Source organism: Hylaeus anthracinus, unplaced genomic scaffold, assembly GCF_026225885.1.
Source record: "Hylaeus anthracinus isolate JK02 unplaced genomic scaffold, UHH_iyHylAnth1.0_haploid 12000, whole genome shotgun sequence".
In the NCBI taxonomy this organism is placed as follows: domain Eukaryota; kingdom Metazoa; phylum Arthropoda; class Insecta; order Hymenoptera; family Colletidae; genus Hylaeus; species Hylaeus anthracinus.
Window position 1 is genome coordinate 10,282,502 of NW_026534347.1, and position 14,907 is coordinate 10,297,408.

Consider the following 14,907-nt stretch of genomic DNA (forward strand, 5'->3'; position numbering starts at 1 on the left):
AACCTATAATTTGCATCAATAATGCCAATGCTATAATATATACACAGATGGGTTAAAGAAGGATGATTCCTTATTTACAGGAATATCTTCTACATGTCCTCGATTCAATGAGACAGCGAACTCGAGCCTCAGGCAGTAGAGCTAGTACACGCAAGCAGGAATAATTCATACGTCATATCCTCGGATTCCCTTTCTGTTCTTCAAGCAATTAATGATAACGATTTCAATATTCATATGAATACCCCAGTAATAGAGATCAAAGAGGGACTCTAAGAATTTAAAGATCGCGCATCAACAGGTAATGGTATACACTTTGCTTGGATCCTGGTATAGAATGAGTCAGCTGATGAAACAGTTAAAGAAGCAACAAAGGAAACAGCAGACGCTAATAGTTGTATAACTTTGATGTGTACGAAAACGAAAAAGTTATACGACAGTTCTGATTGTATTTAATTAGAAAAGATATTTGAGAATAAAGGGTTGAATGAATTCGAGGTTACCTATCAATCAGAGATTACTTAGAGAGCTTACTCGAGGCATCTGCTGACGAAGTCTATGAAAAGTGTGTCGGTGGAGCGTAGAACCATCGCAAGATTCTTGCTACCAACCCACCTCTTCTTGCCCTTGCTATTTGTCACGCATCGAGGTCCTCCCTTCGGGTCTGAAACAATAATTTTACCTTTCAGTTTCCAGTGAAATTACATATGTCTTGGATGACATATAATATCGCGCATTGCGAACCAAGGGGGAACCTTACGACAAAATTCACCAAGTGTTCTTTGTATCTCTAGTGTACAAATTACTTTACATTACAAAGTGTAACTGCGAGGTTACTAAAATGATCGTGCGTGAGTCTAATATTTATATATAAATTTTAATGATCATGTAAATTAAAACTTTTACAGTGTAAAGCGCGCGAAAAGTATTCTTTGATTGCGGAGTCCCGAAAGCAGCGAACGACTGACTCCTTCCGCAAATTCCACTACCTTTATAGTATTCTTCGGAAAGGCGTTACCTTTCCGAAGATACAGGGGGTGGAATTTGTCACTGCCTTAATTTGGCGGGGATAGCCGATGACTTTTCGGGACTGGCAGAAATTGTAAGCAGCAGTTGCTAGCATCTGCAAGCGGTCAGTTTTACCCTCGCGCATCTGCAAACCATATACCGCTACACAAAGAATAAAAACATAATTTACCACGTAACATTTTCACAACGGTCCATTTTTAATTGTAATCTTCTTCTTATAATAGATATCACAACTTACCGAAGTAAAGCCTGCGACGAGACGCATGATTCATGATGTGTTCTGGCGGCAAACCAAGAACTTCCATGATGCAAGCGAGCTGTTCGATCTCATCCTCACCAGGGAACAATGGACAACCCGTGTAGAGTTCGGCCAGAATGCAACCCAAACTCCACATATCGATCGGCGTTCCGTATGGAAGACCCAGAAGTACTTCTGGACTTCGGTAAAACCTGGACTGAAGGTATGTATATACACGTTGGTGGCTGTAGCACGAGGATCCGAAGTCTATGACCTTAATCGAGCTGCTTCCCCGCTGTTTCAGAAGCACATTTTCCTGTAACGAAACGGGAAAAAAAGGTATCAGAAAACAGCATTAGCCTCAACCAATCCTTCTCTACACTCTTCAACGTCTAACATTGGGTTTCTTTATTTCTTTACTTTTATAAACGAGATTAAACTATTAATATACAGAGGATGTATATTATATATTTGCGCAATAGTTATACTACTTTTATATTTTTCTATGTTTCTCTTTTTTTTTAGGTCATTCTATGTATTTGTTGTCAAATAAAGCGAATAGTGTTTCTTTCAGACTTGCAAGTTTTCTTAATTGCTTTTCCTTTCCATTTTGCATTTAATTAGGAAAAGTAATAAATATGTTCCCATACAAATAATGTTGAATAATAGAAAAATAAACATCCTCTACTATGTAGAAGGGAAAAAAGATGTACATGTATATGCTATTACTCTTGTTAAAAGAATTTCTAGACGAAGATATATACTTACGGGCTTCAAATCGCAATGGATGATGTTTTCTCGATACAACAATCGTAGGCAGCTGACTAACGAATTAGCGAATCGTCGTATTAGGCTCAGGCTAAATCCCTGGTAGTTGTTCTTTTTGATTAGCTCGTACAAATTCAAACTGCAAAAAGAAAAGAAATGTATTAGTGTTTAATTGATTCAAGACAGACCCTGATGATTTTGTTGAAACATTACTAAATCGACTAGTTAATCATACAGCATTTGGATAGATATAAAATCATCAATCCATAAGTAATTAGCTTCTTTTATTTTGTTATATACCGCATCTTTAATAATGTTTCATTCTTTTGGCGGAAATATTTTTTACAGAATTGAATCTGCTACAAAAGGGATTCACAAATGGATCCATAACATGAGAATTTTCACACTCAAAATAAAAACTCAATAGGATTACAAGCTGCTTAAACAATTACATTATTATTCCTAGCTTTCGTTTAAAAATTGGCTCAACGTAATTGGTTTAATTCTATGTTAACGTTACATCATTCTTCTCTTAAGACCCCTACTCGAATTCACTTTAGGAAAAAAGGCCCTCCTGGAGAGCCAAATTAAAGAAGCGTACCTCATTAACTCGAAAGTGATGCACAAGTGGTTCCTGAAGTAGAAGTATTCTAGCATATGAATCACATTGTGAGACGCGTTGGCGTCCAAGTCTTTCTTCCTGAGGTGTTCCAAGATCTTCACCTCGATGAGCGCCTGGTGATGGAATCTCTTTTTGTTCCTGCAAGGACGAGAGAGTGCGTCATTTGAATGAAGTAACAAAGCGCAGCTAGCGGATGCGCCGCCGATGGAAATGGAGGGATGCGACAAAGGCGTCTATAATTGAGCGACGCGCGTCCGTAATGTAATTGAAAGTGATTCATGGCCGTGACTGACCAATCGAGTTTGCTCACCTGATGATCTTGATGGCGATGTACTGTCCCGTCTTGTGATCCAACGCTCTGATCACCTGACCGAAGCTTCCTTTACCTATCACCTCCAATATCTCGTATCTGGAAAAACAAATGCAAAATACTTTTTGTCACGCATCCATTTTGTCATTCGGTGTTTTTCAAACGATTGCTTTTGCGAACAAAATTTATACGCTATTTCAATACGCGAGTTGTTTGAAAGTCATTATTACGATTTATGTATATTTTTCTTATAGGTATATCGAGTTGAGTTTTTACTGAAACTGATATCATATGTAGATAAAGAATTTTCCAAGGGGAATTCAGGATTTTGATTTTTAATAATACACGAATGGTATTGGAATATATCCGATTTTTCTACAAACTTTTATTCGATTAAAGATGAAATATGATGATCACATCTTTGAAATACTTTAGCGAAGAAAGATCTATCAAAGACAACACGAAGAAAATGGTGAAATCTCGTTTTTCTTGTATACTAAAAATTGTTGCAAAGAATAAATAATCTAAGAAGAGTAGTATGCTGGCTGTATCAATTAAAAGGGAAGTAGTTTTAACTTACGGAACCCCGTAAAATGTCCGGGATTCCCGAAAATATTCGGGATTCTCGAGTTTATGCGGAATCCCGAGTTGATTCGGGATTCCCGAGAATACACGAGATCCCGCAAAAAATCCGAGATTCCCGAGAATGTACGGGATATAGAATAATATCTGGGGCTTCCGAAAGTGTTGTTATTCTTGAAAATTTCAGCAATCCGAATGTACGGGATTTCGAAATTCCCGGGAATCCCGAACATTTACGGGATCTCGAAATTCTCGGGAATCCCGAATGGTTCCGGGATCCCGGAAATTCACGGAAATCCCGGATGTATTCGGGATTTTGAAATTCTCGGGATTCCATCCCGTTCCCGGGAGGAATTCCCGTCCCGACCGGGATCCCGCACACCCCTAGTTTTAACCCATTATTTACTGACGGGACTTATAGTTTACTGACGAGACTTCACTTAGTCCCGTGAATTTCTTCATGGTACTGTATTAATTAAACGCTTTGAAACCTATTGTGACTTTCAAGTCCACTTCTATGAAATTCGTTTTTAATTGTTGGATGGAGGCATAACCTTTCTTTGACGCCTAGATTTTAAAAACTTTTGAGAAATTCAGTAAATAAAGGGTTAAGAGAATTAATGAAAAAAGGAGGAGACCTCTCACCTGTACGAGATGTGATCGTGAAGGACCTTGTTGTAGTTGCCATTTTCATCGTCGTAGCCCCCGTTTTGTGACGCACCCTCTTCACCGTGAATTTTGTGGGCAGACAAACCCAGATACCAAATTTCCGAGTACTTTTCAATTTCTGCTCGCTCGAACTCCGTCAGCCTCGAACCGTAATACTTGATCGCCTCTTGGGGTGTCATTGGTAGTCTCCCAGCTAAATTTGTTCAAGCAGAACGCAATGATACACAAATGGAATGCTTGGACTTAGATGAGGATTGACAGACAACTCGAAATGTGCATGCCTAACTCTTTAGAGCACGGTGGGATGAAAAGTGTCCCACCTTTTTGATGGACCGTAATGCATGGCGGGACATTTTTAATTCCACCTCGAAATTTTGCAATAGCTGCATGTGTATAGGTTTATATTTCGTCTTATTTACGTAAAGCAGTTGGTAATATATTCATCCAATGTTACAAATGTATGCACTTATGTTGGCAACTTTCAACATGCTAATACCGGTTCAACAATTGTTGTAAGCGGAAGGTTTATTGCGATAATATTTCTTTCCTGGTTTTATGTGAAAAATCGTAGAGGTGAGTTAATTTATATAAAAATTAGTTCTATATAAACAAGTGAAGTGTTTTATAATAATAACTAAAGATTAAATTTGTTTGCAAATGATGAAAGTATGGTGGGATTTTATTCGTCCCACCATGCAACTTGGGGAGTAATACAAAAAAACATATTTTTATTTATTGTTTATGTTTTAATATTCTTAAAACTATAAATGTAATTTGAATATAGTGTTTACATATAGTTGTTACATTATGTGATACCTTTATTAATAAAAATATAACAATTTTGTTTGATTTAAAACGCAATCAAATTCTTGTGCAACATACGTCTATTTTATGACCTGAATTCCTGTGCTCCAAAGAGTTAACTGATTTTCAATCGAGTATAGTAACTGTTAGTTTGCAAGCACTTTGAATATTTTTGGAATATTTTTTAAATCGAGGTAGTAAGATCTTACTACTGAAAGACAATATCTAAGCATGTTACGAGAAGAAAATATGCGAAAATGTTATAAAAGAAAATATCCAAAAAAGTTTCATAAAGTTCAAAGATGTTGCAAAACCAAAATGTAACAAAAGTTAAGTTTCACTTTACTTTAAATGTCGTCGACACAATTATAATGTTTGTATTTATAGTAATACAATTTCTACAGTTTTTTGATACTCCATAATTCTGGGATAATAACAAATATATATTTATACGTACGGTGTACTTCATGAGATGTGGCGTTGCTAGAAGGCTCGTGTGTCGGAATATTGTGGATGTTGTTTGTCGTAGAATTGTTCGTGTTGTTGTTGTCCGATTTGTCCACTCGTGTCGGTTTGGGATGAAAGAATGACAGTAATTTCTGAAACAGAATCAACGAAAATCTCGATAAATATCTTCTACAGGAAATGGTGAGCAAAAAGCTTAAATATTATTTTCAACGTGGCTATAACACAGCTACTGAGGTTTAGAACAATTTCCCAAATTTTTTCCTGCGTGAATCCTAATATTTACGATTCTAGTAATTTTCAACAGTTGGGTGTAGAAAGTATTCGTACACCGATCAATTTCCAAAAAAAACTATGTAAAATTATGATTTATTAACTTCTATCTATTCACCCAACATCCAGAAAACACATTCCAGGGATTTTCCGGGGCGTTAACTAGAGCGAACCGTGGAATGACCGAGGCGCCGGGATATTGACCCTCGACAGAGCCCCAACAAGTTTAACGACACCAAGAGAAACGGCCCCGACAATTATGTCTCCTCATTCAGGCATTAAAGCGTTTCGTGTGCGGAGCGTCGCCTTTCGTACGGCCAAGGGCACTCACCGGTTGCCCGTCCGCCGTTTCGAATGACAATCAGCTTACTCGTCTGCCGATCGTTGTGTACCGCGGATGGTACACGACCTACGATGTCCCATTAATTTTCCACGCGTTTTCCTTTAAGGGGTTAGTCGCAGTCAAGAAGAGGAAAAACGACATTTCTTTGTGATTTTTTTTTAGTTCTTAAATAATAATTTGCATAACTAACAATTAAGTATATTATAAAGCATGTTTTAAAGAACTAAAAAACATTTTTTGTTTTAACAAATGTTTAATTTGTATCGCAATAACAGCCGATGACGTAGACGATGATTTAAAAACATAGGTTTGCGGAGAGCAAGATTTCTCTACACTGGTTTACCTGAAAACAAAAACAAAGGTAGATTTCGAAAATAGATTAGTCTAGCGGGTCCCTGGACGAAGGATTTTAGAAAAAATTAATTTAAAACAAGATGGTGTACATTTGAAGTTGATTTTCAATTTTTTCACTAAAATTAAGCGATTCAATACAGGATAAAAGAAAAAAGTATACAAGAAAATAAAGAAATCCTTCGATCAGGGACCCGTTAGTCTAATATATTTTCTAAATCTACCTTTAATTTTGTTTTCAGGTGCATCAGTTTGAAGAAATCTTGCTCACCGCAAACCAAGTGGCCACCCACGCCATCGCCTGTTATGACCAAATGAATTAACCTTTTTTTAAAACAAAAATTCTTTTATAGTTCTTTAAGACATACTTTGTAATATATTTACATTTCATTCAGAAATATTATTATTTAATACCTTCAAAAAAAGACAAGAAAGTGTCCGTTTCCATTTTCCTGACTGCGACTACTAACCCCTTAACCGCGAACGGATTTCGCGATTTGCCTCGCGTACTCTCGCGTCGATCGTTTCGAGGGAATTACGAGCATGTGAAACGCGATCGATCGCGCGAGAGGGATCGAGAACTGGCGTCTCGGGAACTCGCGAAATTAATTCCCATGCGAATTGAGAAAAAACTACGGATATGGAAAGATCCTTATTTCTGTAATCTTAGAACTCTTTCGTTAGAAATCGTTTGAAACTGATTTATTAATATTATCGATAGAAAATGGTATTATGGATACTCTACTGGAATGAAAGAAATTAAGAATGCTCTTAGTAAGGAATAAAATATATACAGTGGGTGTAGAATGTATTCGTACACCGATCAATTTCTCAAAAAACTTTTCTGTGAAATTGTACTTTCTTAACTTCTTTTTTCTTATAATCAATGATATTTTACATATTCTCGCAAGTCTCGAAGATAGATATAGTACAAACGACATTTACTAGTTAATATAATTTGTGAAATGAACAAAAAAGAATGCGAAAAGTGAGTAAAAATATAGAAGCAATAAGTATTCGTACGATTCTTATGACAATTTCAAGATATTGACATCTAGGTAACAAAATAAAATGCTAGATTGTGCTCTAGCAAATTCATCATTTTTCGATTTTTGTCCATTAATCGACGCACTGTGCGTCGGCCCAGTTCGAACAGAAGGAACGAGGCCGCGAGTGGGGGTGGAATGGGGACCGTTTTTCGAGGAGCACGGGTAACTGTATTTTAACGGCCACGATCGTTAAGACTTCGGTGTATAATTTACGAGGAAGTTGGAACACCGCGGTTAAATCGGTTCCTACGCGCGCATTGCTATGAATCCGTGATGGGAGACTGGCATCTCTGATGACTGCCGGCACTCGAAACGGTGGATAACACGAAATCGACGTGAAAGCGTTTTTCTCGTGAAAAGATCGTTTGAGAATACAGTTGTTTCGATAAGGAATCGCTGTGCTGTTATTTATGTTTCCCCCCATTGATTGCTTCTGTACAGGATAAGCTTGGCGCCCTCCTACCCATAACTTCTTCGTGATACCTCTCACTATATGGATGACGTGTTTCTTTTTTATTTTAAAATTGAATTGATTATTTTTGTACGAAATTAGGGTATGTATACGATGGGTATTCCAACAGGGGATTTGGGATTTTGATTTTTACGAAGTAAATGCACATGCTAGGGTAGTGTGCACTTTATCTTAAATAAAGTAAGGCATGAATTCACGTATACTTTCGCTTAAAATGAAAAACTCAAATATTGTTCGTACCATTTGTGTTTTATTAAAAACATAAAATCAACAAATCCTCCTCTGGAAAAACCTTTATATTTATTGCGATCTGCATACTTGGTTATATACATATGTATTAGGTTGTCCCAAAAGTTTCTTTCGCGAGTTGCATTCAATTATTTTCTGTGGCAGTGTTTATGTAAATAGACAATCTAATTTCTTAGACATTGATGATGTAACAGTAATGAAGCGAAATGAATCGTGCACAATTCAGTAATGTAACATAAAACATAAAATATTATGTATATATTAATTATTAATACAACGAAAGAAACTTTCGGGACAACCTAATAAATGAATACACTTCTATATGCACAAAACCCAACAGTGACTATATTAACAACAGAATATTTTAAGCAATATTGACTCAGATAATTTTCATAATCAAGGGTATGATTTTTGTATTATGTAATTTCATTTATGAGGTGTAGAAATTAATTCTGTCCCTTTACATTGAATCATTTATAACTCTTGTCATATTTTTTTTACTATAAAATATCAATCTTCCAAGTACTCAACTTAATTTACGTGAATCCATCTTCGTGGATGGACCCATTCAATGAATTTATATATAGGTAGATGACCCAAGTCTCAACTTGATGGCCATTAGAATACACCTGTATGTTTGAAGTTCATGAACCAACAAATTTTGCTTATTGATGTTCTTCTAACAGATTGCAAGTACACTTGATAATTACAATAATAGTAAGAGTACAACCTGCTTAAACTAGAGTTACGAATGATTGAATATAATGGCACAGAATTAATTTCAACACCTAATACATAGATTATAATATTGACAATGTTCACGGGTAATCGTATTGGCGCACGTGAGTTTCGTGACGTTCACGACCAGCGGAACGATTCAGCGTCAATTGATTAGGGTTAACGGCGATTAAGAGCAGACGAAACGCTGACATAAATTTCAATTAAAGGGTCATGAGACCGTGCACAACAGCTGTCTTGAAAGACAGTCCTTCTCCGATGGAACTCGTGTCTCGTATCTTTACGCTTAAGACTTGCAACGTGTACAGCATTCAATTGAAGAAAACAAAAATGAACTGATAGAAAAGAAATAATACTACTGGTCAGAACTGACCCAGGCTCACGAATAAATTAAGAAACACAAAATACAGGACTTGTCTAAATGGAGAGAACAAGTGTTAGATAAATATAGAATGCAGTTCCATCGAACATATTTATTTGATCGATTCTAACATAAAACAGTATGGATCAATTTTGACCCATATCCACAGACTCATTGAACGTACAAACCAGAAGGCTTGTTTATATGAAAAGAAGAAATGTTGATTAGATGTAAGACGCAATTCCATGGAAGACGTGAAATTGCATGGGTCAACATTGACCCAGACCCCACAGACAGCTGGTTAGCAAAACGCCACGTTTTAAATAACAAGCAACCAGAACCGTGCCACCTAGGAATGTCCTTAGTTGCAGCAAGAAATTATTTAAAGCTCGAAGAACAGAGGCAAGGGATCTTCTCAAGGGAACCCACCGAGGTTTTTGGCTTGCCGTATCGGGCGTTGCGTGAATCTTGGCCCCGTCACGAGAGTCTCGCGTTTTATTTATGCTTTCGAGCTGTTAGGATGGTTGTCGCCTGGCAAAAGCTCCGCCACAGGCGCGGAGAAAAAGAATGATGGGAAGGAAAAGAGGACGAAGAAGTCGGGAGTGCACGATTACAATTTATACCGGCGAGCCTTTGCCGGCCGCGACCGGAGGCTTCTCTCGTCTCGGTTATTCCACTCGGTGACTTTTTTTATTTATGCCGATGCTGCGGCACACGGAGTCATGCGATGGCTGGACGATAATAATTTTTCATTACACGAGGTCGATCGAGCCAGCACGCGCGTTACGAAACGCCCAACGAGTCCGATGCTCCTCGCGATCTTCGCCCAGACATAGACATCTCAGCTCGGAAGCGGAAGACGAATTTTACGAAAGCGTAGGGAAATTTTGGCCCATAGGGGGTCGCATATTTTATTTTGGTATTTGGTTTTCATTTTTGTGAACGGTATAAACGTGTAAATATTGTGGAATATGTGATTATGTAAATATGTAAACGTTGTAAAACATATAAGCATGTATGTAGATATTGTAAACTATATAAATATATAAACATGTATGCACTGTAAAACATGACAACATATAAATATATAAACATTGTAATATGTACAAACGCATAAGCATGTATGTAGATATTATAAACTATATATATATATAAACATGTATGCATTGTAAAACATGAGAACATGTAAATATATAAACATTGTAATACATACAAACGCATAAGCATGTATGTAGATATTGTAAACTATATATATATATAAACATGTATGCACTGTAAAACATGAGAACATGTAAATATATAAACATTGTAATACATACAAACACATAAGCATGTATGTAGATATTGTAAACTATATATATATATATATATATAGTTATAGTTATAGTTATATAGTTATATATATATACACGCATGCACTGTAAAACATGAGAACATGTAAATATATAAACATTGCAATACATACAAACACGTAGATACTGTAAAATATATAAACATGTAAACATATAAACATTATGAATATTGTGTAAAAGTCTGAACCTGCATAAAATCCCTTGAAATTAACATTCTAAGTAAACATGGAAACCTTGTAACATAAAAATATTGTAAATACGTAAACATTATGTAAAAGACTTGAACCTTCATTAATTCCCTCGAAATTAAATCTTAAAGATATTGATCGTCCATCTATTCAATTGTCGAAATCCTCCAAATCTTTCCGTCGAACCCTTGCAAGGCCATTTTGATCTCGAAGCTGCGGGTTCGATACAGACCTAATGTAAATTGCAATTTGTTCGTTGCGAAATATACAGTTCTGCGATTCAAATTCCAATTTTTATTCAACGAGTAACGGACAAACGATGGTTCATCTTTTATTCATTGTTCGAAAATTTGTATCCAGATAAGAATTTTGCCCGTCTCTGCCTTGACAAGAAGAGTCTCGATCGTGAATAGGAGAGGGAACGAAGCGTACGGGAGTAAAGCACGTTCGTGGAAACGAATTTTTTCCAAGGACGATACACAGCGTTACCAAACAGGCAATGCCGGTGTCTCGATCTTCGAGAGATAGGTACCTACGTACAATAATTCCCTACGTCCGAGTTATGCATGCGGTTTACCTTGTGACATCTCTTGGCTGCAGCCACGCGCCTTTCTAATGCGATACCGCGAGCGCGGCGCACTCCTTCGATCTATTATTTACGGGGTGTTTCAAACGTAACTATCGATTTTTTTAAGGAAAGGTTACACGAATGCGATTTTGTCGGGTTCGTTAGATTTTTTTTTCTTCATTGAAATTCGAATGCAATCGATGTATTGCAACCATATCGCTTCATTTTTTGATATTTAGGGATTAATAACATTATCCTTTCACTTACAATAGAACCACTGAGGCCATATTGTTGCATTTTTAATATTTAGAATTTAATAACATTATATGTTTTCAATTACATTAGAACTAGACGTTCGACGTTGTATTATTGATGGTACAATCAAAATGGCCCCCAAGTATTCGACACAATAGTTTGAGAAATTTGAGGCTGTTAGGAAGGGGTCAATTATGAATGTTTTTTTTTTGGGATTAAATTTTAAGAAAATGGATGCAAGTTTAAACCTATCGCTTTACACTATGTTTAGATTCTAAATGTAACCTTGTACTAATGCATGTTTACTCTAACTTTGAATAAACAGTTGAAGAGGTTTTAGTTATTTTATTAGCTATTTTAAATATCTGTCTGAAGAAACCTCTTTCAAAGAATGTCTTCTAGCGGAACCCTTAAATTTTAATGGGACAAATGCAATAATATGTTCACAAGTTAATTAATTTATGAAAAATTGACATCCCCAGAAATACATTTAGATAGATGAATAGAAATACATTTTCTATTAGAAGTCAATCGATATATTATTGTTTGGATTTATATGAATGCTTCATATTATAGCTACTTATATTATGTATGATGATACATATTATGAAAACAGGTAAAGAACAATATAATAAAAATATAATATCAACTATAAAATCAATATTCTTTCATTTGAAAAATTTCTAAACTATATTTCTGAGTCTGTTCTTTTGTTCACATAAGTAAACAAGATACTGTTCAAAGTAAGTGTAACATTAAATTGTTTAGAATTGAACAAGCATCAGCACATGAATTCTATATAGATTATTTAATCCTGTTCTTCAGGAAAGAATCCTTAAAAATAAAATTGATTTTGCTGCACTGAAAAGAATTTATTAGGTTGTGCCAAAAGTTTCTTTTGTAATTTGCACTCAATTATTTTGTGCGGTAGTGTTTATATAAATAGACAATCCAATTTCTTAGATGTTGATGTTATAACAGTAATGGAGCAAAATTAATCGTGCACAATTCAATAATGTAACATTAGACATAAAATATTGTATATGTATTACTTATTAATAAAACGAAAGGAACTTTTGGGACAACTTAATATTAATTAATTCGCTCCTCCATTCTCTATTTTATCCAGCAGTGACGTAAAATTACTCGAATAGGGAACTACGTGCACATATATTAGGTTGTTCCAAAAGTTTCTTTCGCGAGTTTCACTCAATTATTTTATGTGGTCGTGTTTATATAAATAGACAATCTAATTTCGTAGATATTCATGTTGTAACAGTAATAGAGCAAAATGAATCGTGCACAATTCAGTAATGTAACATAAAACATAAACTATTGTGCATGTATTACTTATTAATAATGCGAAAGAAACTTTTGGGACAACCTAATACAATAATGAAAAATAAAGAATAATGTCAGAATTAACAAAACAATTCTCCGTCGACGCGAAGACCACCCCAATATCTCCACAGACAGGCCGTGATTTTATGGAGAGTATTATGTTCCCATAAATGTTGCTGGAACACGTTCGTCGCCATATTAGTCACCGATGACCGCCACTGATAACTTCCAGTGAAACATTTCCAACGCATAACAATTCACATCTGCAACACCGCGGCTATAATTGATCACAGAAACAATGCACAAAGTAACAACCGCGCCATTAAGCATTAACGAACGTTGCTCCGTTACAATTAGTTTCATAATTCAGTTACATAATCCGTTTCTGCTCCGAACAGCGAGGATCCGAGACGTTAATTATTCCTACAGTCTGTTCTCTCTATTTTTAATAGAAAGTCATTGTTCCCATCGCTTCCACTGCGAACGATTTGATACATGTCAAACGAGAAAGATTAACAGTCACTAAATTTCATTTACACGACATAAATAAAAATAGCATAAACAAGCACAGTTTATTAAACAAGAAAGACAATCGATATATGCGTCGTTCATTGCATAATAAAATAAATTGTTTATTATTAAATGGCCAAAATAATGTTGTATTATCCTTTACTGTTCAGGAAATTTATTATAAATATAAAAATGTTAACTATACAATTTAAGTGCTAAAGGTGCTTTAGCACTTAAATTTAAGATTACTCAAAAAGTGGAGTTAATCGACTCGTGCAGTGAACGGCTCATGTCTCAAGAAAAAATTATTCACATTCCTTATCAAACACTATACCTCTCACGACTCACAAACTATATGTCTACTACGCTTATTATTCACATAAGTCGCACAAAATCTCAGAACAGTGAAGTTTCGACATACCCCAACGCCCTTTCGTCTGCATCATAGCAACACGGAAATTCTTGTAAAAAATCTCCAACAAGCAACGCACAGCTAAGCGTCTAATCTTTCACGACCCAGCCTGTGGCAAACTACGGAAAGCACTTCGCCGTGAAACCTTTCACGGTCCCAAAACGGGACCGGCCCTCAACAATACACGACGGTCTTTGTAAAATTACGGCCAACCGCAAGATTATTCAAAGAAATCGGATCGCAAACGACTCGTGCACGGAACGCAATCGTAACTTTCACCCTCGTTTGAATCGCGAGCCCACGCGTCGACGAACGTGTTCTCCTTTCCACCGGGTGCATATACAAAATCGACGGTCAACGCGTTCCCATCGATCATTGCAATCCAGAATCCACTCATCTCCGGCACACCATTGATTTCCCTTCACCGTAAAACCGTGACCCAAGTGAAAAACTGTACGTTGCGCCTTGGACACGCGTTGCACACGTGTTCGTGAACGATAACTCGTGGGGCCCAGGTCAGGATACATTTTGGAGGGGTTTATTCATTATTAACGCTTTGTCGGGAGTCGAGGAGTTCAGAGAAGGAGAGAGAGAGATGTAGTGAAAGAGGTAAGGGAGAGAGATATCCAAATGCAAAAACAAGTGCAATACAAAAAGATAAGTATTGGAAATATAGGCGGTGCAATGAACGAGTACTTTTATTATCGTTTAACTTTAAAACTTTATTCGAAACACACGGAAGAGCACGTCTGTTCTGTTCGATAGAAGCAGCTCGAATGGAATGAAAGTGAGGTCAGTAACATGTGTGTGAAGTTAGCCCCGAATTTTTCGAATTTTTAGTTTTTCTTTCTTGTGCCGCATTGTGCTATATTTGTGCTGAATTGTGCCGTAAACCGCAACTCCGTAAGTCGAAGCGTACTCAAGAAAATTGAACAAAACAAAATTTATGCTAGCCCCCGTA

The 14,907-nt window shown here is 36.3% G+C and overlaps 1 protein-coding gene across 1 annotated transcript in view; it reads right to left on the reverse strand.

Annotated features, from left to right (window-relative positions):
- LOC128890403 (dual specificity tyrosine-phosphorylation-regulated kinase 2-like) overlaps positions 1 to 14,907 on the reverse strand; it is a 410,245-nt gene that overhangs the window by 9,009 nt on the left and 386,329 nt on the right. Inside the window, exons 4-10 of the mRNA XM_054148856.1 lie at positions 5,477 to 5,618; positions 4,192 to 4,408; positions 2,965 to 3,063; positions 2,634 to 2,792; positions 2,033 to 2,171; positions 1,265 to 1,580; positions 532 to 661 (exon numbers count right to left, since the gene is read on the reverse strand). Of these exons, the coding sequence (XP_054004831.1) occupies positions 532 to 661; positions 1,265 to 1,580; positions 2,033 to 2,171; positions 2,634 to 2,792; positions 2,965 to 3,063; positions 4,192 to 4,408; positions 5,477 to 5,618 (1,202 nt within the window). The remainder of the gene's footprint in view (positions 1 to 531; positions 662 to 1,264; positions 1,581 to 2,032; positions 2,172 to 2,633; positions 2,793 to 2,964; positions 3,064 to 4,191; positions 4,409 to 5,476; positions 5,619 to 14,907) is intronic.